Source organism: Festucalex cinctus, chromosome 9 (assembly GCF_051991245.1).
Source record: "Festucalex cinctus isolate MCC-2025b chromosome 9, RoL_Fcin_1.0, whole genome shotgun sequence".
In the NCBI taxonomy this organism is placed as follows: domain Eukaryota; kingdom Metazoa; phylum Chordata; class Actinopteri; order Syngnathiformes; family Syngnathidae; genus Festucalex; species Festucalex cinctus.
In genome coordinates this window covers 3,749,782-3,761,805 of record NC_135419.1, presented here as the reverse complement: position 1 = coordinate 3,761,805, position 12,024 = coordinate 3,749,782, and the positions used below count along the sequence as shown (strand labels likewise).

The following is a 12,024-nucleotide window of genomic DNA, read 5'->3' as shown; positions in this document are numbered from 1 at the left end:
TTTTGTCAATTCTGGAGTTGATTCCTTTTAACCTAAAGTCGACACAATGTGTGTGACACAGTGGATGGAATTCCCAAATCAAGATACCGCGAGGGGGCGGGGTGACAAACCGAAAATGAAAACCTGCTTACTGGATAGGTTTGGCTTATTGTTAACAGTGTGCCGTGAACTTCAATAGACAAATAACATATAAGGTCAAGATGGAAGACGTTAATTACAAAAAAAAACCAAAACGATAAAGTTGTTGCATAACAGAGGTGGAACTCGTCTCATGGACAGCTCAGTCAGGACACTTACACAATTGGAAAAAGTGCTGTATTCCAAGATCTGTATTGATTGACAGGTTATTAAAAACATGTTTTTCTTTCATCCAGTAGATTGCCAAGAAAAAAAAAAACACAGGACCGCTCCTGACAATGATGCAGTGTCACTCTACACAACTGTAAACACAAACTTTGAAACAAACAAAGATTTTCAGTCTGATAGTGTCAGTCAAACCTGTGCTTAATTTTTTTTCTAAGGCCAGACTGCATGTTGTACCAGATCTCTTGGATGTTTATCTGCATGCTCATCCACATCAGTGCCACTACCTTACTGCAGTTCATTCTCACCAATTTGAGTGGGCAAATGATCTCATTCAACAGCATCTGACACTTCGGAGAGGTGTTGTCTTCAATGATGAACTGAACTGGGCAGATAAACGTGTATAACGGGTGAGTGAGTGATTTACTTACATTACATTTGTGAGTCAAGTTGTCCATGTTGGCCATGGAGTTATAGCATTGCATTGCCTGTGCTATGGGACAATGAAGACGTGTATATTTCATGATGTCATTTTCAGTGCTCTGCAATACGTGTTGAGAAGCTCCAGTGTTGTGCCATTCACAGCCATCACCTCATGTGACAGCATAATACCACATGGCCCTATGTTCCAAGAATTTCTTCACAATTCCTGGAAGCTAAAAACATCCCACTACTTTCATGGCTCGAATACTCAGTCACCCACTGGGCATGTTTGGGATGCTCAGGATCAACAATCCACCATCTTTGTCCAGCCATTGAAGAGTGGACCGATTAACAACCTGATCAACTCAATGAGGAAGAGATGTCTTGCTCTGTGGCCATTGATTGTGGGCAGCCTAAGGCACACCTGTGCAATAATCATGCAGTCTAATCAGCATCTTCATATTAACACACCTGTGAGGCAGATGGATTGTCTCAAATGCTTACTATACTAACAGATTTAATTTCTTCCTTTTTGAGGAAGTTATTCTTATTAAAACATTAGCACTACCTATATTTTTTTCATTATAGTTAAAAAAATAAAACATAACATAAAAGCAGGGATTCTACCAAAAGCAATTTGAGACAAGCATTATTTGACTTTAACCATGGACAGTGACGTTTCCATTACAAGATCAAATGACACGAGTCGGCATAAAACATAACCATATCATTCAGTGTGTCAATGACGGTTCAGACATCTGTTCTTTTAGCTGAAAATATTTTTATTAGACTAAAAAAGGGAAATTGGCCATCCTACTATTGTGTAATTTTCAGTTTGTTTCCTCCATAGTCTTGCAGGTTGATTATTTGCAAACGCAAGCATAGATGGATGGCTATGTGTCTTTCCTGAGGCCATAAAACAATACATACAAAGTTTTTAAATAAACTCAACTCAAACCAAAGCACAATGATTAACTTCAAATATCTGCAGTGTAGATAAAGTGAGCGAATACTAGGCAATTTTGTCAATGATACTGCACATGGCCGCATCTTTGTCCCACATTTTGTCTTTTCTGATGGTAGGTGGAGTCTTGTTGTGGAGACCTGCTGCCATACAGCTTGCTCCTGCTTCCTCCGCATCCATGGGTTCCGTTTTCAGCCTTAGGACCTGGCCAGACGGCCCGGCACTGCTCCCAGCAAGCAGAGTTCTTGTTCCATCACCAGCATTGTCAGTGCTCTCCAACTGCGGTAAGTCATCGGGCAGGGAGGCGAGGCACCCCTGGATCATCTCCACTACCCGCTCCAGGTGCTTTTGGAACCTCTCTGCTGTATCGAGTCTCTGTCGTTTCTGAACTTCCATCATCACACGCAAAGTCTCCCGGGCTTGATGTGGCCTATACTCATTTATCAGGTGGTGCATGTGAACAAACAAAAGTTTCAAGTCCTCCAGCTTTTCTTCTCGCTTTATACTGCCGGGGCTCTTGATGAGGATGTCCAGAAGGTCCAGGAAGTTCACCAGGATAGACATGTTCAGCTTCTTGAGCTCGCGTTTGTGGTCAAATTGCACAGGATGGAGCCTCTCGATGCCTTGGCTCTCCAGTGGGCGGATGATCAGGTCGTCACACTGGAACTGGTTGCCAAACATCATGTAGCTGTCCCGGATGGGTGGCGGTGGTTTGGGAGCAAAGCCCTTGCTGACATTGTCATCTGTGTACTCTTTGATGTACTGCGTAGGTGGAGGAGGCAGGGCGCTAACCTGCTGTGGTTCACCCATGATGGTGATCTGAAACAAGAATAAGAATGGCTCTCATCAACAAAGTGGTGGTGTCAAGTGTCAAATGTTCATGATTCATTTTCCACATAAAAAAAAAAAAAAAAAAAAAAAAGATTAATGCCTGAGAAGAGCGAAATGCCCATTTTGCCGTGGTTTGCTGAACTTTTCAGAGCGTCGCGACAGCCAATCGGCATTGAGAATGTACTTGCTATGTCATATGCAGCAATGGTACAAGCACAGACACATGGGCAAATAAAGTTTATATTAAAAAAAAAAAAAAGTTAGACAGTAATGAAATAACGTGAGACAATATCAAACAACACAGCCAGCTATGAAACTGAAACGTGCTTTTAACTCACCACCGAGCGCTATTTTGCCGTAAATTGTGCAAGAACTACAAATATGGGTTATGGTTGTTAAGACAGGTAAGGCAGATGACACCTTATAACCTACTCTGTCGGCTAGGGTTAGGATCACGCCCTAACCCGGTACCATTACCATGACCTTGATCATCAGGGTCATGGTAATACCGATAGCAACCCATCTTCAGTGGCAAAATAAAGTGGAAATCTTCGTAAAAAGACAGAAGGTGGGGGACTCGAGGCAGAAACCACGCCCAGTGGATGATTCGGGCCGGCGATTGACCAATCAGAGCCTAAGCAGCACGAACAGGAGAGTTGCCGGTCATGGCAAAAAATGCACAACCCATATAAATGCAGTTGCAATTATAAAAAAAAAAAAAAAAAATCAAATTAAAAAAAACATGCAACGGGTTATTTTATTTTATTTTTTGAATACTGTATTATAATAATAACGCATCAGATTTATGGATTTGCGTAATAGGTGCTTTCATTACAATGACAATTTTCAAATGTAAATTCTAAACGTTAAACTTTCTTATCCATTTCGTTTTAGCAGCAACCCCATTGTAAATGGAGCTGCTGTTGTGAAGTGGCAGGCACCATTTGATTTACACAGCATCGAAGTAGTTGAAGGTAACAACGCCAACTAGTACTTAGTTGCACAATGCAATGCAACATACAGTGGTCAGCAAGTTACGCCGAGCAAAGTTATCGTCGCTATATTATTTATGCAACCGCCAAACTGTTTGAACGTACCAAGCCAACACAGCTAGCTTGAGCAGCTAGATACACAAGATCGCCTCTACATACAAACGTTTGGCCATAAATGTGAGAATATCTCCCTAGACAGAAATGCTCAGTTTGCCGTATTTCTACTTGCCTCCGAAGTGGCTCTTCGGGCCCGACAACGGCGACGATTTGATGTAAATGTAAGTACAGGATGGCAGCACAGATGGTACTTTAGCTAGCTTGCGCTATCACGGATATGGCGAATGATTGCGTTGTGATATCATTGGCTGAGAAACCCTCGTGATTCCGTTTCGTCGTTTGGATTGGCTAGTCTCTGTTCGTAGCTCTCATTGGTTGTCGCTATTGACACGTGACAATTCGTGTACCCCCCCCCCCCCCCCCACACACACACACACACACAAACAGGACGTCATGATCTATCTATGAAAGTGAAAATAGACGGGAAAAAGCAATTATAACAAGATTCAGATTTGGACATTAAATGTAACGATTCAGGTTTGTGAATTTGGACTAGACAGACAGTTGAACAAGTTACATGTTACTGTCAGAGGCATCGAGGGCCACTATCATGCACGCTGTTTGCCTCCTCCACCAACACACCTGATCCAAATGGTCAGCTCATCAGCAAGGTCTGTTGGACTGATAACGAGTCTTATCATTTGAACCAGGTGCATAGGAAGAGGGAAATATCGAACACATATGCATAATATTGGCCCTTGAGGGCCAGATTTGGACACTCCTGGCGACTACCGGTACTGAAAAATATTTTGCAGTGATTGGCCCTATTTCAATGACTTCAAATGGTGCGTCATTGAATATTCTTTTCGAGAGCGACAAATGAGACAACTTAGTGTGAGTGAACGTAACATTTTAAATTGAATATTGTGCAATGACTTTTCAAAGTGTGCTCAATGAAAAGTGACTGTGCTTATATGTGATGCAGTTGAAGTCGATGTGAGTATGTGCAGTCTGTGACGATTTCATGCACTTCAAGTCCACGTGGGTATGTGCAGTCTGCATGTTGGAGTCAGGATGTGGTCTACTCAACTCAGCAACCGGAAACGTCATGGTATATATATTTATTTTTTTTCTGACACACTCACTCAGTGTTTCTTCAATTGTTTGTTAATGATACAATGTTCTCCGGAGTGATTCTCGATGGTACGATGATTAAAAAATCCCAGCAGAAAAAAAGAACATCGCCATGCAACTACAAGGAGAGATTTTTTGTGCTGGACACGCAGGAATTGACGTATTCTGAGCGGCGTCCCGGAGTAAGTATTCATGCGGCGTAACTATTTATTTTAAATGACACTTCTGATCAGTTGAGTCGTTACAAGCTTTGGGGCTTGCCTTCTGATAATCACCTGCAATTCCGATTATATTTTCATACGAACTGAAAAGGGAGTAATTTTTGTTTGTTTCAGAGAAAGCCGGTACTGAAAGGTTGCATCAAGTTATGCAGCATTAAGTGTGTGGAGACAGTGTTTACCGATGTCCCCATTCCATGTGACTACAAGTACCCTTTCCAGGTGAGGTTCTTAAACAGCAGAATTACTTGAAAAGCAACGCATAACACCCTGCTCTCAAACACAAATCTACAGGTTTTTCATGGTAAGCATTTCCTCTACATTTTTGCCCCAGACAATGATTGTCGTCTGAGGTGGGTGCAAGCTCTTAAAGAAGGTGAGCAGGTTTTGAACCGGATTTTCAGGCTTCTAAATTGGGCTTCTAGACAATACAATCATCTTGACCTCATTTACAGCATTCTGTTTTTGTTGGTTGCTGATATAGAGACAAAGAATAACAATTTGGTCGAAAAATACCACCCACAATTTTGGATGGATGGGAAATGGAAATGCTGCCAGCAGTCCGAGAAATTAGCGGTGGGCTGTCAAGTATATGATCCGGCGGGTTACGGTTTGTATGATCCTTTTCTTTTATATTGAAGTTAAGGTCTAATTTGTAATCTATCCTGGAGGGAGGTGTTCTATTGTTGACAAATCTAGTCTGACGTTTAAAGTTCATGAGAAATGCAACGTCTTGCCAAAACCTTCTAACAGTGTTGATGCTGTCAGTTTAAATATTTGATTAAAAAAACATTTGTCAGTGTTTAAATATTTGATAAAAAAAATTTTTTTGTCAGTGTTTAAATATTTGATTAAAAAAACATTTTGCCAAATGGACTAGATTTGGGAATCTGGTATTTGTATTTGTTACTTGTTACAGTATATAAAAAGTTAACGTTTTGTTTTGTTTTTTTCCCACAGGTTCTAAAAAACCACTACCCGAGATCCCAGATTCAGAGGTAACCCTTTCTCAAAAAAATTAAATGCCTGGATTTTTTTTTTTTTTTTTTTTTACTGGTAATCTATTCACAATACTATCATTTTGATTTTGTAAATGAGCGCAACGGTTGTTGACCTCCACTGAGCGAACAAATATGCAGTGAATTATACAGTACCTCAATGAAACTGAAAATAACATTGTATCGCATTTTTTTCCCCATTAGGTAGAAATGCACGACACATTACATAGGATGGTTGTTGCATTGCAGAACTACACACCATTTGGAGACAGGGAACTGACACTTCAGAAAGACAAGGAGTACACCCTGACAGACAGCTCACATCCTGTCTGGTGGAGTGTTCGAGATGAAAGGGGGTAAAACACAACTATTCCCATATCAATGTGTAATGGAGCTCAGGGTGCAAATGATTTCAAATGTAAAAAAAGAACATTCTCCCTTCTTGGCGTCACAGGAATGATGGATTTGTGCCAAGGACACACATAGCTGAAAAATCAGGCAACAACTTTGAGAGATTTGAGTAAGTTCAAATTGAATACACTGCAAGGGTTACTTTAGCTGTGTTTGTTCATTTGTACATTTCAATTGCTTATTTTATTGCAATTGTGTGCAATTCTGGACTACGTTAATGCGTTTTGTAATATGCATATGTAAACTGCATTTTCTTCTTGTGTGTCCTCTCAAAGATGGTATAACAACAACATTGCCAGAGCGGAAGCAGAAGATGTGTTGATCAAAGAGGTAAAAGCATCATCAATGCCATTTATTTATGCTGGGGCAGCATGGTGTTGAGAGGTTCTTGGTTCGAATCTCAGCTCACGCCTGAATGTGTGGCATTTTTATGTTGCTCCTGTGCATACATGAGTTTTTCCTCACCTGTTATTCCAGCTTTCACTTTGTTGTTGTCCACATTATGCTAGTTATAGACCCCCTATTGTCACATCAGTGTGAATGTAAATGGTTGTTTGTGTATATGTGTTGTGCGATTGACCGTGTATGCAGCAGGGTTCAACTAGTGTTTCCAGAGTGACCTTGAATAGTTAATTTGGTTACTTTACTGAGCACTTGATTTTTAGAAGTAACTAAATTAGATTACAAGTTTTTTTTATTAGTTACATTCAGAAGCTGCTGACAATGCCATCTCAACATAAAATTGACAACCAGTCTTGCCAGTCTTTTTTTTTTTTTTTTGTCTTGTGCAGGCCCAAACATTTTTTCCCCCCATAGCATGAGTACTGAAAAATAGAATAATTTAATCCCACATACAGAAACATAAAGCATAAAGTGATATGACACAACTGCTTAGATGGTTGGTTTGACACACGTCAGTGGCGGGCATCATCTTTCGTTGTTGTCTTCATGAAATGGAATTATGGAGGAAGGAGCGTCTTTATTTCGTCATCCTCCTCAAGCTGCACCCCCCTGTCAATTTGGTAAATGGGTTTTCACTTGCACTTTTGCACTTTTCTACTTTAGGTACTCAAAGTGCTTTAGTGGTGTTTCCTCATTTTGCCAACTGATGATGCAGCATCGTGAACAACTGGCGGTTCAGTATCTTGCACAAGGACACAACATGGTCACAATGGATGGGATTCGAACCCACAACCACCAGTCTGAGAGATGCCTTCTTAAAGTCTTGAGTAATGCGGCCCCAAGAAGTTTCAAATAGAGACATGAGATGAGCCTTCTCTCCTCTTCCGCTAGCTGAAAACGTGACTTGGCATATACGCAACATCGCTTCACGACGCGTGAGAAGAAAGCAAATACTCGGTCTTTTTCTTTTTTACAAGGAAAAATTACGTACATAAATAGTAACAGTTAGTTACATGTTAATTTAATGTATAAATATCATAATCTTATTTGCGGTCCAGAATCAGGAACGTGTTCGATTATTCCTTACCGGAAGTAAGTCTTTGCGAACTAACACGGTACTGACATTCCTGAGCATAGATAAAATAATCATCAGATTGTTGCGGTAGCACCTTCAGCAAGTGTTGCTGTGCAAAATGAACCTGCACCTTGAGAATTAGACATGGCATCGCATGATGCTTTCACAACCACAGTGCTGAATTTCCTGCTGTGAAGTTCCACAAGCATGACTTTCATTTGCTAATTGCTGGTTCTAGCAAAAATTGGTATGGCATAAAAATGTCAACTCAACTCACAATGTTTACAAACCAAGTTTGGATAGATCTGAATTCTATCATTTCCACTTTTTTTTTTTTTTTTTTTTTTGTCTGTATGTGTGTGGTAAATAGGGAAAAGAAGGTGCATTCATGGTTCGAAACTCAAGACAGACGGGCGTTTACACAGTGTCAGTATTCAGCCAGGCACCGGGGTAATTTCACCCTTACTGTAGTCCAATCATCATGACATTGATGCACAGTAACAAGGTTCGCCTAAATGCAATGGATCTTTTGAACATATCACCTGCAGATCAAATGGGGAGAAACAACCGTGTGTGAAACATTACCAAATCAGACGGACGGAAACAGGAGAGTCTTCTTTTTATTTGGCAGAGAAGTATTTGTTTCGCACCATTCCGGAGCTGATCCATTACCACCAACACAATGCTGCCGGTAAGTTTGAGGCTCCGATTCTTTCACATGCAACTTGCCGTTTCATGTCTTCAAGCAAATTCGATTGTTTTCTAAGAGCCTGTGTGCGTACGCGCGTGCGTGTATATGTGTGTGTGTTACTCGGCAGGTCTGATAACACGTCTCAGACACCCTGTGACTCAAACAGGCGGCTGCTCCCAGGAAATTGCCTATCCGTCCAAAGGTAATTTGATACAGCACAATCAATTCTTGGACAATTTTATCTTCATTCAAGTTTTGCCTTTGCTGTTTGTGCTGCTGGCCACCTCCAATATGGAGAAGGGTCATAAAGATGTAGTCCCTGATGCAGTGGTGTGGGAAATGCTCAATGGTCTGCCCAAGTACTACACATAGATTTTACTTTTGAATATTTAATTGATGTTACATTATGCTACGTGACGGTGGAATCATCCATCCATCCATTATCTACCGCTTAATCCGGGGTCGGGTCGCGGGGGCAGCAACTTTAGCAGTGAAGCCCAGACTTCCCTCTCCCCAGCCACTTCAACCAGCTCCTCCGGTGGGATCCCAAGGCGTTCCTGGGTCATCCCAGGGGCCTTCCGCCGGTGGGACATGCCCGGAACGCCTTCTCCAGGGAGGCGTCCCGGAGGTATCCGAACCAGATGCCCGAGCCACCTCAAGTGGTGGGATGGCCGAGCTTCTCGCCCTCATGTGGAATCATAATCTTAGATATATCATTTATACCCACGACCCTTGTGAGGAGTAAGCGGTTAAGAAAATGGATGGACGGACGGACGGACGGACGGACGGACGGATGGATATCATTTATATACAAGCCATTGAGTGGACTGAAGTAAAGGTAATATCTCTTTCTATGTCATTAATGTTGCTTAATATATTTGAACAACTGCGATTGGTTGGCAACCAGTCCAGGGTGTCCCCCGCCTACTGCCCAGAGCCAGCTGAGATAGGCGCCAGCAGCTCCCGCGACCCTTGTGAGGAATAAGCGGTCAAGAAAATGGATGGATGGATATTTGAACAATATCTCACAATATTCTAGTTAATGTGATGCAGAACGGTTCTCCACTACACATGACAACCACAATAAGAAGTGTAACGTTAGATTAATTGCTGTGTCACAGTTTCAGTCAAACGAAGCACTTATGTCTTAGTAAGGGCAGGATGTTTGATAGAAATTATTGGATGTTATTACATCATGCAGGCATACTTAACGATGTGGCTGATTTGTAGGGGATAAAGAGAACTTTGGTTCTGGGTATGACACTGCAGCGATTTGTTGTCAAAGAGGCCATTGACTGTATGACTGCAGTATCTGCAAAGTGATGGGGCTTGTCGTTTTGAATCAATCGCCACTTGTGCAACGTCTGAGTAGGTTTACTGTCTGCAGTTGTCTACGTAAACAAAATACATATAAGCATAGGTACAGTAGAAACACAAACCCTGTACATTTGGTTTGAAATGGCTGTTCCACAATTCTGGAGCCTCTGCTGTTTACATTATGTGTTGCCCCAGTGGTGGTTGTTTTAAAGTGCTCTATAAATATAGAGTTGAGTGAGTGATAGGAGTCAGTGTCCTAACTGCATGATTTGCAATGCCAAGTTGAGTTCAGCACAACGAGCTATCTAGCAAAACTAAACTGCATATTGTGTTATTTTTTCAATAAAGAAGGGTTTGGTGAACGCGCATAGGATTCTGGTGGGGTTCAACAATGTTAAGAACCCTGTCGCTCAACAGATGAATGGGAGGTGGACCCCGAAGAACTTACCTTTGGTCAAGAGGTAGGCAGTGGACAGTTTGGGATGGTGCTGTGGGGACAATGGAAGGAGAAGAACGTGGCGCTGAAAATCATAAGAGAAGACAGCATGTCAGATGAGGAATTCAAAGAAGAGGCAAAAGTCATGATGTAAGTGCGCGAAGTGATTCATTAGCTTGCGTAATAATAATCAAGTGAAGCAATGTGCAATTGTCTGTGTTTCATTAGGAGATTATGCCACTCAAAGCTAGTTCAGCTCTATGGTGTATGCACCCAGCGTTCTCCGATGTGTTTGGTGTTGGAGTTCATGGAGAATGGCTGCCTATCAGACTACCTGCGAGCCCAAAAGGGGTCTTTATCCCAGGACATAATGTTGGGGATGTGTCTGGATGTCGCTGAAGGGATGGCCTACCTGGAAATGTCTAATTTCATCCACAGAGATTTGGTAAAAAATATAAATAAATAAAATATGTATTGGTCAGTAGTCTGAGTTGAATTTTCCTAATTCTGTTACATTTTAAATTTTAGGCTGCCAGGAACTGCCTAGTTTCAAAGAACAGCGTGGTAAAATTGTCTGATTTTGGCATGACCAGGTATTTCATAACTTCTCTCTTATGGGCAATGTTGCCATCTCGCTTCACGTTATTCCTACTTTGTGTGTTGTAGATATGTTCTTGATGACCAGTACACGAGTTCCTTGTGCTCTAAGTTTCCCGTCAAGTGGTCGGCACCGGAGGTTATCAAATACTGCAAGTTCAGCAGCAAATCTGATGTTTGGTCCTTTGGTATGATGCGGTTCTTTGTGTCTTTTTATACGGTTATATTAACATATTTATTCATCTTATTCTACAGGTAAAACAAGGAGGGCTAATTTACCAAATGTTACCATCTTACTTAACGTTACACAATTTTACATGTTTCCACAATGTTTTCCAACTGATATATGATCATCACATTCAAACAATCTGAATCTGTATTCCCCATTCAGGTGTTCTCATGTGGGAAGTCTACACAGAGGGACGCCTTCCTTATGAGAACCAATCTAATGCTCAGGTAGTAGAGTCCTTGAATGCTGGCATGAGGCTGCTTAAGCCACGACTGTCACCAGAGGCTGTCTATCTTCTGATGGAGTGGTGCTGGAAAGAGGTGGGAGAAGGAATTTGATGTATATTGTGGGGAAACACACACAATCGTGAGGTTGCATTGACTTTTCACCCATGTTTTCATTTCTTAGAAACCAGTGGATCGTCCATCTTTCGCGTTGCTGTTGCACGAGCTTGCCTTACATTCAGACTGTTGAACCACAAGATACGCACTGCTGATGCTAAACATTAAACACAACTATTTATTATATTTATTTTGTGTATAATTGACTGAAGTTTGATATTTGATATATTTTACTATAAGTTGATGCTTCCCACACATGCCATAGTCTGTTTGCACTTGAACTGGTTCATGCATTGTACATGGCTACAGTTGTACACTTTGGTTTTCTGTAAATGACAATAAATGGTGTGTTTTCAGTTAAAATGTATGATGTTCATAACGTACGTTACATTGATAATTGCTTTAAAAAATATGTTCATGGTTACGCAACAAAATAACAGTAATGGTAAACACGTGCACGCTCTCCAATTCATTGCATACACCCGAACAGCTCTTGCAATTTAAATGTCAGTGATTATATTGCTTAGGTTTGTAACTTGAGTATAAATGTGTTTATCAGTACATTGCAACGTGTAAACTGGATGTGTATCAAATATTTTGCTTCT

At 41.2% G+C, this 12,024-nt stretch overlaps 2 protein-coding genes across 7 annotated transcripts; one reads left to right on the top strand and one right to left on the bottom strand.

Moving 5' to 3' along the window:
* Positions 1-298: 298 nt before the first annotated feature.
* med7 (mediator complex subunit 7) lies at positions 299-3,892 on the bottom strand. The gene is made up of 2 exons (XM_077531522.1): positions 3,743-3,892; positions 299-2,509 (listed from the first exon to the last, which is right to left on the bottom strand). The coding sequence occupies exon 2, from the start codon at positions 2,498-2,500 to the stop codon at positions 1,739-1,741; it is 762 nt and encodes a 253-aa protein (XP_077387648.1). The 5' UTR covers positions 2,501-2,509; positions 3,743-3,892; the 3' UTR covers positions 299-1,738.
* Positions 3,306-11,803, top strand: itk (IL2 inducible T cell kinase). Of its 6 annotated transcripts, none has more exons than XM_077531516.1 (19): positions 3,307-3,495; positions 4,556-4,681; positions 4,797-4,886; positions 5,040-5,144; positions 5,217-5,298; positions 5,407-5,532; positions 5,883-5,920; positions 6,125-6,276; positions 6,375-6,440; positions 6,607-6,661; positions 8,179-8,258; positions 8,357-8,499; positions 8,627-8,701; positions 10,234-10,402; positions 10,481-10,697; positions 10,781-10,845; positions 10,919-11,037; positions 11,241-11,398; positions 11,487-11,803. In XM_077531516.1, the coding sequence occupies exons 2-19, from the start codon at positions 4,595-4,597 to the stop codon at positions 11,550-11,552; spliced, it is 1,893 nt and encodes a 630-aa protein (XP_077387642.1). In that variant the 5' UTR covers positions 3,307-3,495; positions 4,556-4,594; the 3' UTR covers positions 11,553-11,803. The 6 variants fall into 6 exon arrangements, with proteins under 6 accessions (XP_077387643.1, XP_077387639.1, XP_077387642.1 ...); XM_077531515.1 differs by having other exon boundaries at positions 3,307-4,464; XM_077531517.1 differs by having other exon boundaries at positions 3,306-4,681; positions 4,800-4,886.
* The last annotated feature ends 221 nt before the right edge of the window (positions 11,804-12,024 follow it).

What these genes read in the sequence shown, in the direction of transcription:
- med7 (XM_077531522.1), bottom strand. Translation starts at nt 2,500, where the DNA reads ATGGGTGAACCACAGCAGGTTAGCGCCCTGCCTCCTCCACCTACGCAG.
- itk (XM_077531513.1), top strand. Translation starts at nt 4,618, where the DNA reads ATGTGCAGTCTGCATGTTGGAGTCAGGATGTGGTCTACTCAACTCAGC. An exon ending in ATTCTGAGCGGCGTCCCGGA is followed by an intron (nt 4,887 to 5,039) that starts GTAAGTATTCAT and finishes TGTTTGTTTCAG; the next exon opens with AGAAAGCCGGTACTGAAAGG. An exon ending in CCGAGATCCCAGATTCAGAG is followed by an intron (nt 5,921 to 6,124) that starts GTAACCCTTTCT and finishes TTTCCCCATTAG; the next exon opens with GTAGAAATGCACGACACATT.